At 40.1% G+C, this 21,115-nt stretch overlaps 1 protein-coding gene across 7 annotated transcripts; it reads right to left on the bottom strand.

Annotated features, from left to right (window-relative positions):
* LOC123771021 (ankycorbin) lies at nt 1–20,773 on the bottom strand. Of its 7 annotated transcripts, none has more exons than XM_045763238.2 (16): nt 20,623–20,773; nt 16,529–16,748; nt 15,176–15,392; nt 14,888–14,986; nt 14,396–14,494; nt 12,877–13,163; nt 11,306–11,920; nt 11,016–11,099; nt 10,703–10,786; nt 9,277–9,390; nt 8,034–8,171; nt 5,579–5,716; nt 5,237–5,389; nt 4,672–4,776; nt 3,034–3,150; nt 1–2,582 (listed from the first exon to the last, which is right to left on the bottom strand). In XM_045763238.2, exons 2-16 carry the CDS (start codon nt 16,583–16,585, stop codon nt 2,388–2,390), a joined length of 2,502 nt encoding a protein of 833 aa, XP_045619194.2. In that variant the 5' UTR covers nt 16,586–16,748; nt 20,623–20,773; the 3' UTR covers nt 1–2,387. The 7 variants fall into 7 exon arrangements, with proteins under 7 accessions (XP_045619194.2, XP_045619198.2, XP_069165742.1 ...); XM_045763242.2 differs by having other exon boundaries at nt 20,716–20,773; XM_069309641.1 differs by having other exon boundaries at nt 20,638–20,768.
* Nucleotides 20,774–21,115: the final 342 nt, after the last annotated feature.

The raw sequence follows: 21,115 nt of genomic DNA, 5'->3' as shown, positions 1-21,115 counted from the left end.
TCATGTATGCAACAACTTTATTCAAACCCCTTTTTGAACATTGGAATTATAGAAGCACTACATACAAGCATACTGCACATCTTCAAAATTCTAAGGCTTGATACTAATTGTTGCCAAAAACTTAGTTCAGGCATGACTCTGTCCCCAGACATGGGTCCCAAAGGCTGCAACAGAACTTGACGGTAGAAACTTAAATCTGATACTTGGTCCTATTTGACAAAAGCAAAAATGCCATGCAAATACAGTGGTCCTAAATTGTGAATGTCTCCTTCAACCAAAATGCAATGGTGTACTTTATTTTTAATTACTATATTTAAAGAGAAACTAAAACCAAATTAACATAATGTATATCTATATATAATTGTCTGCCTACATGTCATGTAGGCATATTCGTTTTAATCTTACACAGTAGCACAATTCGTCCTGATTTAAGGCACTTGTTTGCTGCAATTAGTATTAAATGATGTAAATATACTGTAGTTTTAGTATTTACAGCAAGCTATATAATGCAAAAATAATCGGTGTTAGTGTTCATGTACACTTGACTCTTATTGATTACTGCGCTTTTGATCATTTTTGTTTGTAAGAGAGGCCCTCTCGCTTAAATTTTTTTTTTTTTTTTTTTTTTTTTTTTTTATATACACTAAAGTACCATCCTGAGTGATAGTTGACATAGAGGTATCCCATCTTTGATTTATGTATTTATAAACTAATTTGCATGATGTAGTTGGTGCCTATTAAACTTGAACATAACACGTAGATTAAATTAATCTACAGTAACTAACAAAACTTGTCTAAAGAATGCACAAAAGCATGGCAGTTTGAGGCTTGAAATAAAGGGGAAGGGGAAACAAGCAAGCCAGCCAGCCAGTTGGCTGGAATAATTGCTTGTCTATCATCTTAATACACCGTAGCCTGGTCAAATGGGTCACTGGAGATCTGAAGAGTTGGGTTAGGTTAGATGACATTGTACAAGACCAGTTTTAACCATGAAAGCCCCATATTGCTTAGCTAGCAACATGCACAGTAATAATGTATTCATATTGTTGGCTTGATATTATGAGAAGTTATGACAGCAATCATCCCATACACTCAATTAATATAAAAATCAGTTGGAATGTTTGCCTCAAGTTATTGTTAACATTTTAACTTCATCTGTACAAAATGATCAAACCAATTTCCAACATTGCACTTTATTGAAAAGTGCCTTGCTACCAGTAACGTGGTAACGTGTTTGGGTACCATCTTAATTCTCTTAATGTTAATTCATCTTATCCATATAAGTTGTACTTAATTCATCCAGGACAGGAAACTTGTGTGAACTTGTGTGTGTTTACGGCTTTATTGCGGTCCCTCCTAGGTTGCCTAATTAATCTGTGGGGTTACTGCAACCCCACAACAGCTGCCAAATTCCTAGGTACCTATTTAATGTTAGGTGAACAGAGGCATTAGGCGAGAGAAAACAGCCCAACTATTTGTCCAGCTTGGAGTTCGAACTCTGGAACCTCTATAGTCTAGAATGTAGCCACTATACTAAAATGACTCACCTGCAGGATCTTGCTTTTTCTGTTCTAAGGTTGAGAGGTGATGTTCATTGATTACTTTTTTTATGATAGTTTCCAATTAATAAATGACACCGATAATGGCAGGCGATTCAGAATTAAATAAAATCGGTGCAGCATATATAGTCTTCTGGCTTGGCACCTTTTGATAATTACTTAAGATTTAAAATTCCCTTTTATTTATATTATTAGTAGTGGTTATGAGGGTCGTATAGACTATTACACCAAAATTTAAAACGGTAAGAATAATCATTGATACTGTTAACTGTATATATTCCCATCTTGCGATATTAATTTATCACTGCCTATTACTGTCTTATCAGATATAAAAGTTATCGTCTAGAAAAACATGTCATGACGTCTAATTTCACAATTGTTTTAGAAATCCAATACAGTTGTTAATATTTAACAGAACTGCAAAATTATATAAAGTTAACCTTAATATTACCCAAGATAGAGAGGCTAAAGGATCCTGTGGTCAATTATCACAAGATGAATCTTATTTACATTGTATCTTCAGCTAAACTCGATTAAGATTGCAGGCAATATTCACAATATATTGTTAATTTTTTATTATTATTATTTTCTACCATAGACGTGGCCACACATTTACAATGCTAACCAACATATACTGTATACATTTTCTTCTGTCCTCTACGGACAGGATTAGAGATCTGTTAAACATACACAGTAGTTCAGTGATTTATTGAACTATCGACCACAAAAGGTGAGTGTAGTGCTAACCTTAGCATCGAATATCTACACTTCATTCACACAGGTCGGTTCTCTGAAGATTGTGTCGAAGATGTCTCTTGATATCACATATCAGGGACCATGAGCATCCCCCATGCTGCTGGGTGGCTTTTCCTGCTGCTGCTGCTGCTGGTGCTTCCTCTCCTTCTTCAGCTGGCTTGTCAGGAGGGATATCTCATGGTCGCCTGCTCCTCTCTCCTTCTGCCTCTCTCTTCTTTCTTCCTCTAGTTTGTCAGTAAGTTCCTCCACTTGCTTCTTGTACTTCGTCTGCCAGAAATATATTCAAGAAAGTTTCAAGTTTAATCCTTATGTGTATCTTTTATCTTTCAGCTTCATGAAGGGTACATGGTGAAAGGTGTAGCCTTCCTCTCAACATATAGAGTGAGTTTATTTTAGTTTTGTTCACAACTAAAGAATACTTAGTTGGTCAGTAAGCAAGTTTTGGCCTTAAGCAAATCAATCTTAACACTGATAAGACAAGTTATAATATTACAACTTCTAATTACATTAATAATAATAACGATGAAAGTATTCTAGTTGGTGCAACATCGAAGAACAACACCGAACCAACGTCACTAGCGGTGACTGAACGCTGATTCAACATCGAACTAATGCAACTCTTGGATATCGTGCCCAATGGGTAGCACCCTAAATATATCAGTTGTGAATATATGGCAGTTGCTTAATATAGAAACTGTACTTGCCATCGGTCTCATACCTGGAGTGATGAGATGTGTCGCTTGTATTCTTTCACTGTGGTGGACTTTTCGGCCAGTTTGTCGTTGAGAGCAGCAACACTCTTCTCGTAGAAGCTAACCCGCTCCTCCTGCTCCTTCTGTAATAATAATAATAATAATAATAATAATAATAATAATAATAATAATAATAATAATAATAATGTATTTGCAAGAAGGTACAATGGGTTGGTGATTTTACATAAGATTGGTATTTTTACATTCATGCAAAGCCACTAACACACACACAGCGTTTTGGGCAGGTCCTTAATCTAACATATCAGGCAAGATGAAAAGGTACACTATAGCAAGGTTTTTATATCAACAAATAACTACAATATAAGTTGACAAGAGGTGATTGCACAGGTAAGGACATATGTCTTAAGTACTAATATTGGGGAAGTGGGTAGTACAAGATACAGTGTGAGTTTGAAGCACAAGGTAGGAATCTATGAGGATGAAATTAGGTACTTTTTGGTTTTACTTTCGAACAGGGCATGGGTTGGACAATTTTTTAATTTATCAGAGAGTGAGTTTCAAAGACTGGGCCCTTTTACACACAGAGATCACACTAACGTGATGCATCAAATGAACAAATCCACAAGGGCCGTGACGAGGCCCTTGTTCCTGCCCACGTGCCTTACTTGCAATAGGCGCTGCCCTAGGGGCTATGACCGCGCCCCGTGCCCTGGAGGGCGCCTGGGCAGGCGGGCCACGTGGCGTGCACGTGAGGGTCTTTTACGCACGGGGGAGGCGTCGCATCCTCCGTGGGCCGTGCCCTTTTATTTGCATAGAAATGAATATTAATAAGCCACTTCAGAGACCGAATAAATAGTTGTACTCTAACACTTACTCTCATTCTTGGGACGTTCGGTTGCAAGTTTTCTTATGATGAATAAGTTTACTTTGAAAGTCTTGATATATAAGCCACTATACAAAGGATCCCGGTAGTAGTCGGGTTCGTTCTCGACTCTCAATCGAGAATTCCGGGTTCGAATCCCGGGCAGGACAGAAATGGTTGGGCATGTTTCCTATCACCTAGCAGTTAATAGCTGGAATCCATTAGATAGTCTACAATTGTAAAATTAGTTACTGTTCAAGTTTGTTATTAAAGTTGTGTTCTAAGATATCAATATGATTTTTTGCCAAACTAATGTCTAATTTGGCGTCATTCAGTTCGTTGAGAAAGAGCCAACTGACAGGCCCAATCCTCGCCAGAGAAGCAAAAAACACAGCTTACCAGTTTCTCAGAAATGACAATTGGTGTAGTATTGTACTGTGCAATCAAATATGCCAATTTGATAATTTTATTGGTCTGAACTGTCTATCCTCAGACCCCTCGAGTAGCCTCATAGGACACGAGTGCTACTCTGTACTCTCCCGTCTAGTCTTATACCACTCGAGTAGCCTCATAGGACCTGGGTGCTACTCTGTACTCTCCCGTCTAGCTTTATACCCCTCGAGTAGCCTCATAGGACCTGAGTGCTGCTCTGTACTCTCCCGTCTAGCCTTATACCCCTCGAGTAGCCTCATAGGACGTGCATGGGTGCTGTTCTGTACCCACGTGTCTGGCCACAGTCCCCCTGAGAAGTCTAGTAGAGGACCTCGTGCACCTTACCCACCTGTTTAGCCTTCAGAGCCTCCACCTCCTCCCAGAAGGCGGCCACCGTCTGTTGATGTTCATGCTTAATATTCTCCAACTCCATATTCTTGAGTCGTAACTCCTCCTGTAAGAAAAGTTGATGCTTCCTTACTCTGTTTTTACTATAAATAAAGTCAATAGTAGAAATAATTATTATAATAATAATGTATTAATACTAATAATAATACACACAGAAATCACACTAACGTGGTCTATATCAATGAGAAATCCACTAGGGCTATGTTAAGGTTATCTGATTTCGGGGCTTAGCGTCCCCGCGGCCCGGTCCTCGACCTTTTTGTTACACATCCCCAGGAAGCAGCCCGTAGTAGCTGTCCAACTCCCAGGCACCTATTTACTGCTAGATGAACAGGAGCATCAGGACGAAAGAAACTCTACCCATTTGTTTCCACCTCCGCCGGGGATTGAACCCGGAACCTCAGGACAACAACTCCCGAGTGCTGTCCACTCAGCCAGCCGTCAGGCCTCCTTACGGGCTATGAGGTGGCGCGAACCTGCAACCACGAATAGAACTAGGTTCATACCTCGAGACCAGCGACGATTTCATCGAACTCCTCAACTCTCCTGGACATCATATTAAGATTCTTCTCCAGGTGGTCAACTGATCTTATGATTCCGTCCTCCCGCACGTACCCGTCGCCCTCTTCATCCTCCCCTTCATTCTCCGGAGTTCCGTTCTGGGATGGAGGGAAGGGAAGGTGCGGAAGATGTGATCACTTGTGCTTCTCTTGTATCATGGTATTGACATTATTAACATCCATATGTTAATAATAACGATGATGCTAAATGACTAATTAACTGTGGGTCACTGAAGGTGTTTTAACACGTGGAAGGGTACCAAGCCGGTCAGCTGGACGTTATCTTACCTCTCTCCCGACGAAGCGATCAGCACTCTTCCTCAGCATGGCTGTGAGGCGGTCCACGTCTGCCTTGAGCGTGTCGATGGTCTGCTTGTGGGCAGCGTCCAACTCCAGTAGCTCGGCCTCTCTCTCTTCATGCTGCTTCTAGTAAGGAACAACACCCCAAGATATCAACTTCCATGACAATAACATGGGAATATTTACCAGGTCTCGATAGCCTCTAGGAACGAAGAAAGCTGTCTTAATAATAATAATAATAATAATAATAATAATAATAATAATAATAATAATAATAATAGTGATAATAATTTATATTTAAAAATATAACCTGTGATCAGATCTATATAATGTAGCGCTGAAGGTATATGAGGTTATAGGTATGCAGAGTTCCCCAAGGTCAAACTACTCACCCACAACCCCGCGACAGCTGTCTAATTCTCGGGTAACTATTTACTATTAGTGAACAGAGGCATTAGATGAAAGGAAACATGCCCAACCATTTCTGTCCAATTTGACAATCGAAATTGGGATCCCCGAGAGTGAGTAGAGAATGAAGCCAACTGTACTACGAGGCCCAATTTTTTTTTTTATCATCTTTATCCTCATATCCATTTTAAGTACTATATAGTCGTAATGACTTTGCGCTTCTACTGCTTACCTTACCTTATTCTTCTTTCATCCAAATTTCTATCTTATATCCATATTCTCTGCCCAACCCTCAACGACCCGATTACTCCTGTGCGAGTTTGACCCCCAGATAGCGTAGTTAGGCTGTCGGGGCGCGCCACCTGCCTGACGAAGCAGTCTTGTTGCTGAGTTTACCCACGGCGGACGGAGCCCCTTCGCCTCGTTCACCGTTTTATATTTGTGAATATATATTGCATTCTGCCACTAAGGCGTTAGGAAGTGTTGGGACTCTGCTGTTCAGGGCTTTAACAAGCGGCGAAGAGAAAGCATGTGATCAATTCTGAACAAAACATTCAGCTTTTAAAGGAAGTTGAATCTGGAATTCCTAGTAGTATCGTCTGTGCAGAATACAAAGTTAGCAAAACCACTTTTCATGATATATTGAAAGCTAAAGAGATGATTTTTGCAAGTTATGCTAAAAGTGAGAGTGATGCAGCAATATGCAAGAGAAAAGTTATTAGCAATGCTGGTGTTAAAATTGTGGATGAGGCTGCCTGGGAGTGGTTCAGGCGGACATGAAATGACTTAAGTGTAGTTACAGGATTGAGAGCTATGCTCGTGACGAAACAAAGAAGCCAGTGCTATTATGGCTGATTTCGGAGAAGGCCAAGCATTTTTACCAATAAATGAAGCTCCGTAATAATTGTGTGTATAGTGATGGGTGGCTAAGGGGCATTAAGGTTCGTTGAGGTATTAGATAGGTGAAATTACGATGTGAAAACCACATCTGCTGATGTATAAGGTGTCCAAATTTGAGAAGATCATGCATAACGATTCTTTTCTCCTGAGCCAATTTATAATGCCGATGAAATAAGTTTTTACTGGCATATGTTAACCTAACCCTCAACATCTCAGCCTCAATCTCCACCCTCGGTTAGCACCACCATACTCATGTATACATCATTGCAAGATCATATGTGGAGAAACATCAGGACACTTGGTGAGTACCCATATTAAGTACTGTACTAACTCACCCATATTAAGTACTGTACTGTGGTGTTTTGTTTAAAATATCAAGTAAAGCTGCAATGTATTATTATGTACGTTTGTACATTTTTTTTTTATTCGTGCCTGGAGGGATGAGAGTGGCCAAAATGTTGGAAGACGACAACATGTCCCATCACGATGGGATATGTTTGGATTGGAGAATGTCGAGGTGTTTTTTATCTAATTTATTTGGAATTTATCATTCTTATTCTCTCCGATTTCCCTGCATACCAGTTTTATGGTCACCCAAACTTCCAGACAACAAACTGGAAGCTTATTAGCATAGCTGTTGTTTTAGATTCAGCTACTCTGAACAAAAAAGCTCCAAAGCAGCACGGGCTCGTCGTACTCACCAGGCACATATGTGCGTTTTGAATAGCATAGCCTTGTCGTCAAGCTTGCCTTGTATTTGTCGTTAAACTCACCTGGTACCTGGTCGTCCAGTTCATTTGGCACATGGTCGGTCAGCTCACCTGGTACCTGGCCATCCAATTCACCTGGTACCTGGCCATCCAATTCACCTGGTACTTGGTCGTCCACCTCACCTGGTATATGGTCGTCCAGTTCACGTGGTACCTGGTTCTCCAACTCACCTATTAAGTGGTCGTTCATCTCACCTGGTATCTGGTCTTCCAGCTCACCCGGTGGTACCTGGTCTTCTAGTTCACCTGATACCTGGTCATCCGGATCTCTTGGTACTTGGTTGTCCAGCTTACCTAGTGCCTGGTCATCCAGCTCACCGGTACCTGGTCCTCCAACTCACCTGATACCTGGTCCTCCAGCTCACCTGGTATCTGGAGAGCTGTTCTCTGTTCTCGCCGACTGTACGCGTGAGGTCTCTGATGTGGGAGTCGCAGGCGGCGATTGCGTCGCTCTTGGCAGAGTCTACCTGCATGAACTCTTCCTGTCTCCTTTCCAGGTGTTCCTGCGGGTAAAGGGGATAATTTACGCGTGGGCATTATTCTTTTGGGCACCAGCTAGGGATGGGTATGGCACACGTGGTTGCTGAAGCAGTGTAAGGCCATGTAAATGAATGTATGCCAGTCTAGCCTAAACCCTCCCTACTTCAAACAGTCGTAGCCTAGCATAATCTAAGCCAGTTCATATTTTATTTTATCATTACGAAGGAAAATTATCCACCACTAGTGTAGCTGTAATTACAGTTCTTTCCACTGTGATTCTAATTTAAATTTATATTATTTCCCAGTTATTGCTATTGTAGTATATTGCATTTCTTTGCTTTTAAAATTTTAATGTGTGTGATTCAAATTACAGCCTAAAGAATTTTGCTGTGATTTTAGGTTCTTCCACAGTAATTCCAATCCTAGTAGTTCTGATTCCAGTACCATTATCTGTAATTCCAGTCACACTATCTTTGATTCCAACCATATAGTTAGTAACTCCAGTACAAGTATCTGATTTCAGAACGATGTGGTCGAAGGTACAAACACTGTATGTCGTTATGGGCGAGCAGAGAGTGATGAAACCTTTGTAGAATTAAATTTGAACAAACCAGAAGTTTTTATATTTTATGTTGCTAACAAAACCTAACCTAACCATCTTGGGCCTAATACACGCTATTTGAGGCCTAATATAGTACATATATGTGCTCTACTAGGCTTAAAAATATGTTAGTTGGGTTTATAGCTTTATTTTTTCCAGCCTCTATATAAATTAGTACACAAGTGGCTTACTGGGGCGCCATTACTACACATTGGTATTATATTCAAATTCAGTTTCAAATTCTGATTGAAAAGAATGTGTGTACGAAACAGGCAAAACTTAAAATAATTTGGAAATAAATTAATAAAGGTGTAAAACGATAAGCTCTTAATACAAAAAGAAGTAATTTTAAGCTAACAACAATTGAAAAAGTTAAATGAAAATATTGAAAATAGTCAAGAATAGACTACATAGTTAGAAAAAGTACTATAAAACAGAAGGATGGGATGAATTATTTGCAATTCCAGTGCAAGAATCTTTGATCCCACAGCCGTATTAGACTATCAGCAATATCAGTTGAAACTTACGATCATTCGTTGATATTCTTCATTCTGACGTGAGACCACCAGGAGGTGCTGTTGGTAGTCGGTCTGGCCCTGCTGGTGGTGCTGAAGGTCTCTGGCGAGTACCTCAGCCTCTACCTGTCACCAGAACAGCATTATTCCCAGACATAACTGCTTCGTGGGTAGAGAGAGAGGGACAAGACAGAGCTAATGAAGGCTCGTCTTTGACGGGTGCTGCCAACGTCAGTGAGAGTTAAAAAAAAAGACACATGCGGACCCCACCCTTGTCATGCCTCACATGCGTGGGGTCGGTGGATTGCGTCTAATGGAATGAAGAGAGACAAATGTATGATTTATATAGGGCAAAAAGGGGCAACCTAGGACAACCTGAGAGACACTCAAGTAAAAGCAAATACACTCGGATACAAACACGATTCCAAACCAAAAATAATATATATATATATAAATATATATATATATATATATATATATATATATATATATATATATATATATATATATATATATATATATATATATATATATATATGTCGTACCTAGTAGCCAGAACTCACTTCTCAGCCTACTATGCAAGGCCCGATTTGCCTAATAAGCCAAGTTTTCATGAATTAATATATTTTCTCAATTTTTTTTCTTATGAAATGATAAAGCTACCCATTTCATTGTGTATGAAGTCAATTTTTTTTTATTAGAGTTAAAATTAACGTAGATATATGACCGAACCTAACCAACCCTACCTAACCTAACCTAACCTATCTTAATAGGTTAGGTTAGGTTAGGTGGCCGAAAAAGTTAGGTTAGGTTAGGTTAGGTAGGTTAGGTAGTCGAAAAACAATTAATTCATGAAAACTTGGCTTATTAGGCAAATCGGGCCTTGAATAGTAGGCAGAGAAGTGCGTTCTGGCTACTAGGTACGACATATATATATATATATATATATATATATATATATATATATATATATATATATATATATATATATATATATATGCCTCAGCAACTCTGCTGAATACTAATGTCAGCTGAGTGCTAACAATAACCTATTATATTAGGAACATGAATTACTGATTTAGTTATATTAGTATAGATTTGGATAGGTTAGGTTAAGTAGGCTAGATTAGGTTTGATCAAATTTCTATGTTAGTTTTGACAAAAATAACAAAATTGCAATCATATATAATACAATTAAAACTTTATTATTTCACAAGAAAAAGTTTTGGAAAAAATATAAGATAATTAAGTCAATTCATGTTCTTAATATAATAAAATTAATTCAAATAAACTATTTAAATTTTGTTTAAACCGGATATCACTCTGCCTGTTAGACAATTCGGCCTTGCATAATAGGCCAAGTATTCGATTCTGGCTATTAGGTACGACATGTATATATCATGATTTGACAGGAACTTTAACATACAAAACTTCTCACCTTCTCACGTTCAAGTTGCGTCAATTGGTCCCGAAGGCCAGCGAGCTCCAACTCCTTGCTCCTGAGGACGTCTTCCAGTATGCCCTGGGCGAGAAGGAATACACGCAGGAATGGCTAATTCATTTTATTCAAAATAAGTAATACACTACATAAAAATAATCTGAGGATTTGAACGTCGTTTAACGTTGGTGAATGGATTCAAGTAGGTATTTATATATGTAATACTGACACGAGGCATTGTAATTGTCTTGTTACAAGGTAGTGTTGATGTTTGGTGACAAGGCTGGTAGTCATTTGCAGCCAAGGTACTCACCTTGTTCTCCGTGAGTTCTTTCAGCTGCGTTTTGCGTGTCGACCTTCGGGTCAGGGAGAAGCTCCGGGAAAGAGTTCGCTTGCTCTGTGTTAATATAGAACATACACTCACAATTAAAATGTTGTGCTGAAACATCAAAAATATTGTAATTAATTATATTTTGAGGTGCGATATGAGGTTAGTGTGTGTGTGTATTCACAATTTTGAATTCGTTTGTGGTAAATCTTACAGAAGCGACAGAAAAATCACCAATTAGACTAGTTACAACAGCTGGGACGAGCTTAACTCACCTCTCGTTCTCGGGTAGATCCCGAAGTAGACAATTGCCGCGAGAGGGGAGTAGAGAGAGGAGGAAGTGAGTGTACTCCATCACGATCCAGAGACCTGGAGCCTGGCGACCGCCAGGAAGTTAGTTGACGGGTCTCAGGAGGTGTTGGTGCTCTCTCAGCCTTCTCTACATGGCCTGGGCTCTCTGAGCTCAGATTTATCTTGTAAGAACTCACTGACGGCTCTGGGAAAGTTTTTTCAGACCTCTGTTTAGATCCATAGTCCGTCTTTTCTGCAGTCAGTTTTAGTCCAAAGTCCGCACTGTCTAAGCTCAGTTTTCGTCTATAGTCCATCTTGCTTGAGTTTAATTCCGGCTCAGAGGCATTGCTTGCAAGCCTTATGTCAGCACTCTCAGGGCCCGATGATCGAAGGGTGGTCCTCTCCAAGCCGGCTTGTGCTACGTCGGTCCTGGCTAGAACCTCAGGCTCCACGTCTGTCTCTGGTGACAGATCAATAGTGTGTGGTCGGTCTGGTCGATGTGCTTTCCTCTCCCACGAACCGTCTCTGAGCTGCGGGTTTTTGTGCCTCTTGCTAGCTCGTCCGGACGAGCTCCTTAGGGGTGACCTCACGAACTGAAACTGGGAACATTTAAACTGGTATAAAAATCAATCCATATTATTAGATATATCTGAATTATTATTTTCTTGTATTTGTATTATAAGTTGATAACTTCTTTGTAAAGCTCAAATTTAAGTAATTAATAAATAAATGAACATGCAGTTATCAGTTACAATAATTAGTGGAATTTTTGCTGAAGGGAGACCAAATTATTTAGCCTAACTAACATTCAGTTTTTTTTTTTAAAGATCATGTTCTGTACTACTGAAACACTTGTTCACTAAGAATTGTAATGTATAATTGCCTTGTAACACTTATGTATATGTGATAAGGTGAACTACTGAATGATATATCTTCTGTGGACACGGCGACATCCATCTTTAATAGCGAGGAATTCAACAAGCAGAGAAAAATAAGATGAGAAAGAAGGGAATATAAAATCGAAAAAATGAATGAAAAAAATAAAATGAAAACGAAATTGGAAGAAGAAAGACAAATAAGATATCAAAATTATAAAATAACCATATTAAAGTTTAGACTGAGATCAGTAAAGAAAACCCCAGAAATGCCATAACTCTCCTCAACTTTTATATTTACTAAGGTTAAAAAAACTTTACTTGTTCTCCAAAATTTGTTTTAAAAGCAGCTGTGGCAAATAAAATTTTCTGGAAGATCCTAAAGTAACTAGTAACGTCCTAGTTATACACATAAAAACATATGAGCTGAAGAGAGCTTACTTAAATGCTAAAACTATGGCAGATGAAATGACTTTCTAAAGTTCTGATGACCTACGAAGGTTTTTCTGTATCTTGATGTGCTGTAAAATTTGTTTAGGGTCTGTAGAGGATTAAGAAAATACTCTTCAATATATTTCTGTTCAAATTTTTATCGAAATTCCGAGAAGTTAAAAGAAGGAATGCAAGCAAAAGGCATAGAACAGGTAGACAGTGAAAGAGTGTGTGTGTAAGTCACTCACCAGGCCGCCCTTGCTTGGGGTGTGACCCTTCAGGTATTTGTGGACGTCATGATGGCCTCGACTCTTCGCCAGTTCCTTTGCCAGCCTGTTGTGCTTGTCCTTCGCGTCACATCTGATGCCCGCCGCCACCAACCACTTGACGAAGCTCAGATCGCCGTCAGCAGCCGCGAAGTGAAGGACGGTGGCGCCGCCGTGGGCCCGGGAGTGGAGGTTGGCACCATTCGCCTTCAGAATCTCCATGGCCTCCTGCTGGCCCCTTGATGCGGCCCAGTGCACGGCCCGTCTTCCTGGGGCAAGATGTATTTACAGGTAAATCCTTCCATGGAATGTGGGGGAGTTTTATAGAAGGGAAAGATGGTTGAAGATAACAGAAATCCGTGGTAAAAAAATAATACAATAAGAAACACTTATTAAACGTAAATAATTGTATAATCATCTTAACACTTATTATAGCATCAAGGAAACCAGTAGTGCTTGATTATCACAACATTTTCACACAGATTTCAGCGTCTTTATGGACTCTGTCCCTCATGTTTTCATAGAAAATACCGCCTAACGAACGAATACCAGTCACGTTCATTGTCCCTTCTAGTGTTACATAATTCCTTTCTCATGCTATGAGGCTTACCATATCTCCCACCATTTTTCGGTCGTCCTCTTTTCCTTCTTGCCATCAAATATATTTAAAATCACTTTCTTGGCTACTGCATAATTTTCTTTTGGTCCAATGTGACCATAAAAAATATAATATAAATAAAATAAAAGCTGACACTGGCCTCTACGCACGTCAGCAGTAATCTTAGGTAAGAACATGTGCTTAATAAGTTATTCATCACGGTAGACATCTCCCGTCCACGAGGCTAACCATAGCCCGTGCTTCTTGCCCCGCTCCTGTGCCAGGTAAGTTACGGGCTCACCATAGCCCGTGCTACTTGGAACTTTATGTTCCTGGTAGCGAATCTTTAACAACAAGTTATTCATATCTACGGGCTCACCATAGCCCGTGCTACTTGGATCTTTGTTCCAGGTAGCGAATCTTTAACAACAACAAGTTATTCATTACTACGAGCTCACCATAGCCCGTGCTGCATGGAACTTTTTGTTCCAGGTAGCGAATATTAAACAACAGTTATTAACACCACATTATTTTTATCCATTGGAAAGTGAAAATTATTGTGTGATTATACTCTGGAAATTTTCAAGTAATATTAAGAAAATGGATAATGCATGCAATCTGCTATATATAAGCAGGTTGTTGTAGTGTTGTACAATCCTGTGGTTGATAGGCATTAAGCCCAACACTAAACCAAGCCAGTTTAAAACTAGACAATGTGTTATTGAGTTGCGATATAAACCTTTGTCTACGAAGTCTCATGTGATAAGTAACTATATAAATTAGAGGCATATATTTATGAAAAGAAACGTTAGACCAATATGACAAACACTTATGTGATTATGTCACTTTCTGAGTCCACTTACTACTATTTCATCGCATCATCAGTCACTAACTAGGTCTTACCTTTGTCATCAGCTGACTCCATGTCTGCAGCTGCTCTGAGCAGGTGTTCCAACACCTCAACGTGGCCGCCACCCGCCGACAGGTGTAGTGGTGTCGCACCTGTCAAGAGAAAACATTCAGTGAACCATCGCCCTACACTTATATGACATTATAAATGTTTTATCTATTACCCTCTACCTCATCCACATTGGAATGAGGTGAGGGACGTGGGCGCAAGAGGCTGCCAGATCTCGAGGCACTCTGTACCTCGCTGAGTGCCTCTGTTTATCATAGACAATGCCTTCAATACCGCAACGACCTACGTCACCTATCACAAACCCAAAGACTTTTTGGGGCTCCTTTTTATACTTGATTTCTCGAAAATCTCTCTTTATTTCACGCTGGATGAGTCCACCAACTGGTTTTATATCCCATATATATATATTATATTTTTGACATAAATTGTCAGCTGGAAAATATTACAACACTACAAGCAGAGCCCGTCAAGAGGACCTTGGTTGGTTCTGTCTTCAAGATGAGCGCCGGCACGAACCAGCGATTTGACCACATCCAGTTGGCCGTTGAGAGCTGCCAGGTGCAACGCTGCCGCCCCTGCAACACAAGCAAATGGGCGTTTCATGCAACAAATTCAGCAGGATGGCTTACGCAACACAGGGGTGGTTCAAACAGCACAAGCAGTAGTAGCGTGGTTCATACAATAGGTAGTATCCCTTACAGTGAAAATGTTAATCACAGTTGCAAAAGAAATAAAAACAAAGGCAAAAATGAAGTAGGACCAACCATGGTCGCCGGCCATTTTGCTCTTGATGTCAACATTGGCCTTGAAGTCAATTAGGAGGTTGACAACGTCGACATGGCCAGCGGCGGAGGCATGGTGGAGAGCTGCCCTACCGCCGCCCCCGGCAGACGGGTCCTGTACTTCCAGCAGGTCCACCCTGGCACCCCGTTGAAGTGCCACGTCTGCCCCGGCTGTGTCCCCCGCCTTGGCACACCTCATCTGGGGTGAATGGGTAACAGGGGACAATGATCACTCATTGTGAGATAATCGTGAGGCTATGTCTAAAAAAAATTGTGATGTTAGATGCGAGATATTGTCAATAGGCTTCTGGCCTATCAACCTCTGGAGGGTTATTAAGGTTTCCAGAAGGGCTTACTGACCAACTAACAGGAATACTTTGGCTCCGAACACAGTCCACAGCTAAAGTAAACTCAGTGTTTATATAAACAGAGAAACGGAGTACACCTCTTTGTGGATTTTGTTTTTACAATTGTGGTGGGAATATACACACGTGCGTGTATGGAGGCCAGAATTGTCAGTAGTTTCACAGCGTCATACGAGGAAGAGTAATGGGAAGACGGGACACCACGAGCAAAGCTCTCATCCTGTAACTACACTTAGGTAACTGCACACACACCTATATATACACTCACACACAGACACACACGCACTCATACACACATAGCCAGATTGTCTTCAGATCACCAAATATTGCATACAAGAATCAGTGGCAACTGACTCTATTCATAGAGATAATGAAGGCTGAGTCCATGTGTAGGAAATGGTGGATGCAGAGTCTATTCAGTTAATCAAAATTGAAAGAACACTAGAACGCCAGAGATAACGAGGAGAGGTCGTTGCACCAGACACATTTACGAGTAGGGGTTGAGGGGCCCAAGAACTACAGCTCATTTCCCCCCTCACACACACACACTTCAGGAGTGGTTGAAGTTTACTAAATTTGTTTTTCGTTTTCGTTCTGGCCAATAAATTCTGTGCATAAATCATCAATTAATATCACATCTAACTAATGTATGTTTAAATTTCCATTTTTGTTTTATGCAATTTTCTTTGGTTTAAATAAACATAATAACATGAGTTATAAAGAAGCTTTTGCGGTGTGGAACAGAAAATATTCTCTTCTGTGTGGTTGCTGACCGGACTTATGGTTCACTCCATCCTTCTGTCTTTCATCATCCATCTCTCTCTTCCCTTTCTGCTCTGTCTCTCTTCTCCCCCCTTTCCTCATTCTCTCATCATCTCCATTTATCTTCAATTTCTCTCCTTCCTTTCAAAAATTCACCCCCCACTCTATCAGGATCTTTCTCTTTCCGTCTGTCAAAGAGCCTACTCACCAGTAACTTCTGAGGTTCGTCCATTGTGCCTTTTTGCCCTGCTGGGTCAGACCTCATAGGCTGACACTGAGGACTTCTAGTGCCGACTCATTTGACTCCTTCAGACGCTGGGGATTAACGATCATCAATGACTGTAGTAGTTACTAGTTGTTCCCCACAGGTAAGTAACGGTAACTTGGGTTCAACGGTCATCAACGCTTGCCGTAGTCATTGGTTGTTCCTGTCAGGTGAAGTAAAGGTGAATGCAAGTTTACGGATGAAAGAAATATCTAGGCATCTGGGTAATGCCTAGCATACAGGGAGCACCAAAAATACCTATATTCACCTACGCTACGAGTGATAAAGCCACCCCAACCTTGAATTAAAACTAAAAAACAAACACTGAAAGTGGCTTATGAGGCTTTTGACACATACGGTAGCTTCGACAACCCTACGCTCATGTGTTACAGCCAATACTTGCTTTTGCAGGACCGTCCAAGCGCATTCAAGTTTCTACGTAACCATTATGCTCATTCTGGCGAGATAAGAGGACTAGAGGCTTATCTTAGATAAAACCCCCACAGCTTGTCACATCCTAGCCAGATAAAACCCCACAGTTTGCCGCATACCAGGCAGATAAATCCCCACAGTTTGTCACATACCAGGCAGATAAAACCCCACAGTTTGTCACATACCAGGCAGATAAAACCCCACAGTTTGTCATATCCTAGCCAGATAAAACCCCACAGTTTGTCATATCCTAGCCAGATAAATCTCCACAGATTGTCACATCCTAGCCAGATAAAACCCCACAATTTGTCATATTCTAGCCAGATAAAACTCCACAGTTTGTCACATCCTAACCTGATAAAATTAACATAATTAACATAAACATAAACATAATTAACATAAAATTAAAATTCTGCCCGAAACGCTTTGCGTAATAGTGGCTTTAGGCATTGTATGTACTAGCTCTATCTATAAAGCCAACAAACTTTGTAAATCTCTTTATGTATGTACCTTACCTAAATAAAAATTATTATTATTATTATTATTATAACAGTTTGTCACATCATAGTCAGATAAAACGCCACAGTTTGTCATCTCTGTTATCTACCTAGTACAGCAAAACTCGCGTATCTGTCAAGACTGGAACATATATAGGGTACGGCCACAGGATGCTCCTAGCAGACACAATTTAATAAAACGGAAAAGTAAAACAAATGTATATAAAAGTAAATATAAATTACTCTTTAAATGGTATACATAATCACTGCAATATAATCCTAGTCCAAGATATGGCTATAAGAATGCATGTCTCCTCAGATAATTATCACCTATCCTAGAACAAGAAAATAATTACATGACTTAACTTTAGGCAGAACTACATTTTGCCATAACAGACCTCCAGCTCCTACTGAAGGTGGTGGCAAGCATCAAGCGCTCCCTTATAATTGCCACTCCTCCAGATTCAGTCTCTAATTAAACACACTACGTATGAAACTAACCACTTTCAGACAGACACAATCATGCTAACATAATGTTTCACACATTCTAATAATATAACTAAAACCAGAAGCATTCTTAAATAATTGGAATAATAGATTTACTTCTAAAAGGAGGCGACATCTGGCAACACAACAGCCGATCAGTACTCGCCTTCCACGGCACAGGTATAAGACATGAACATATATGTGGCCTGTCTTACTCCATAGCCAAGCCACACTCTGCTATAAACATAATATAGCCACCACCACAATATATATACAATATATATATTTTTTGACATATCCTAGCCAGATAAAACCCCACAGTTTGTCATATCCTAGCCAGATAAAACTCCACAGTTTGTCACATCCTAGCCAGATAAAACCCCACAGTTTGTCACATCCTAGCCAGATATAGCCCCATAGTTTGTCGCATCCTAGCCAGATAAAACTCCACAGTTTGTCACATCCTAGCCAGATAAAACCCCACAGTTTGTCACCTCCTAGCCAGATAAAACCCCACAGTTTGTCACATCCTAGCCAGATAAAACCCCACAGTTTGTCACATCCTAGCCAGATAAAACCCCACAGTTTGTCACATCCTAGCCAGATAAAACCCCACAGTTTGTCACATTCTAGCCAGATAAAACCCCACAGTTTGTCACATCCCAGCCAACCACTCGACGTACCCTTGACTAAAGATTAATGACAGTGGAATGCCTCATCCTGCCGAGGAATCGGAGCGTAAGGAGAGGAGTGGGGGGGGGGGGGGAGGAAGGAAGAGGGTAAAGAAGAAGGAAGGGGGAAGGGAAGGGAAGAAGGGAAAGAAGATGGTCTGCCTTTCAGCAGGCCGTTACATTGCAATGAAGTTTTAAATAAAAAATGACAAAATTAACAAAAACAATATAGAGGTGGTATAAGACAATATGTGAGTGTACGCCGGTGCCCCACAAGGCTTCCCGGGATACTACATATCGTCTTCTTTGAGGTCGAGGGTCCCTACAAACGCAACCAGAAGTGGTTGCGTTTGACACACACACACACACATATATATATATATATATATATATATATATATATATATATATATATATATATATATATATATATATATATATATATATATATATGACAATGTCAGACCACGGAGGAAAAATGAAACAGGAAATTTCCTTAAGTACTTTCGTATATTAAATACATCTTCAGAAGGTGAAGATGAAGATGAAGGTGAAGACACCTTCTGAAGATGTATTTAATATACGAAAGTACTTAAGGAAATTTCCTGTTTCATTTTTCCTCCGTGGTCTGACATTGTCACATTCTTAATCACGTGTTTATTTTCGTGATATACACACACATATATATATATATATATATATATATATATATATATATATATATATATATATATATATATAGAAGGGAGTACCACCTCTAGCTGGAAGAAGGGGGACCCATAGCCTCGGAGGAAACCACGCATAACGCATTAGAGGGAATGTTTAGATCCCCTCCAATACAGTTTCTGTGTGCTTTTCTCCTACCACCCCCTTCCTTGAATATTTTTGTGCTTTATTATGCATTTGATGGTTACAAGATATACATGGGTTGATACAAAAATAATAATGCAAAAAGGTGCTTAAAGGTTATGGATCTCTTGAAGAACACTTCCAGAGAAGTGTATACACAGTATACACAAGTGTATACTGTGTATACACTTGTGTATATAGAAGTGTAACACAATATATCCTTCTCTTGAAGAAGGATATATATATATATATATATATATATATATATATATATATATATATATATATATATATTAATGGCTTAGCAATATATATATTGCTAAGCCATTAACACGTACAACATTTTCGCAGCACATAAGTGGCCGGATGTGCAATTGAACTCGACCGGCTTCACAGTGCAACTGAACTAGACCAGCTTCCTGTCCCCAAGGTCAATGAAAACGCCCGCCAGAGAACCCCCAGAAGGGGACAAATGACTTTTTTTATTTTTACCAGTCATTTGAAGATTACGAGGCAGGGTCCAGGCGCCGAAGCCTAAACTCCAACAGGCACAATTAGGTAAACGCATCTAGTTAAGTACGGAAGAGGTAGTTATACTGAAAGAAAGTTCATCCTATCCGTTGGTTGCCAGATTTATCAGCAAAATACTGACTGATTAACGTTCTTGATTGTATATCGCGATAGTATATCATAGTCAGAGGGTGGAGGTTGGATTGGGAAGATCATGTGATGTTTGGGGATGATTATCATGTCAGCTGCTTGATAGTTAACAGACGGGAGACAGGAGCTAGAGCTTGATGCTATTAAAATATATATGTAGATGAGTACACATGTCCTAAAGCACACGCGCGCACATATGCTTACATACATAAACTTTATATATATCAGGAACATATATTAAATGATTATAACATTGCTATCGTTACCGAACGTTGCCAGTTAACGCGATGAAACACAACACGAAATCCTATTCCAAGCAATAATTTGTCACTCCACTTAACCTGTGTTTACGCTTGAGGCTACGCTGAACATCGAACCTCCTGATTAAAAGCACCGATGTTTCCAAACAAGAGCACAGTGAAACATCCTCTCGACCACGTACATCCCCAGCACATGCCTCTATGACACTGCAACAATGGCACCTTCCCACTGGTGTTCTCCCTAGCGACACGGCCTCGGTGTTGGACTCACACACACACACACACGCTGGCGCGCTGGTAACTAACAGTGGCAGACACTGACACGCTAAGCGTACCGTTGGAGTGATAAGATATTCAGCTGAATTGCCCCCCTCCTCCTTCCCCCACTCTCTGTCTTTGTTATCGCGGGTAGTCGAGATATGGAGGCTCTTTATGGCGACTTACCCCGAAGCGTTTGATGGGCTTCTATAGGAGTGCTTGGGGGGTATTTCCTTTTGTTTTTCAATGTGTTTTAGGTGCTGGTGGCGCCGGGTGGAGTGACGGGGTGTGACTGGTTCTAACGTGAGTGTCTTTGTTTGGCTTTGTTGGGTCCTTTTTGCTCCGTATTTGTACTGACATGGAATCATAGTCAGTCAGTCACACACACTCACACACACACACACACCCTTAGGGGGC

Source organism: Procambarus clarkii, chromosome 65, assembly GCF_040958095.1.
Source record: "Procambarus clarkii isolate CNS0578487 chromosome 65, FALCON_Pclarkii_2.0, whole genome shotgun sequence".
Classification (NCBI taxonomy): Eukaryota; Metazoa; Arthropoda; class Malacostraca; order Decapoda; family Cambaridae; genus Procambarus; species Procambarus clarkii.
This window is presented reverse-complemented; position numbering and strand designations above follow the sequence as displayed.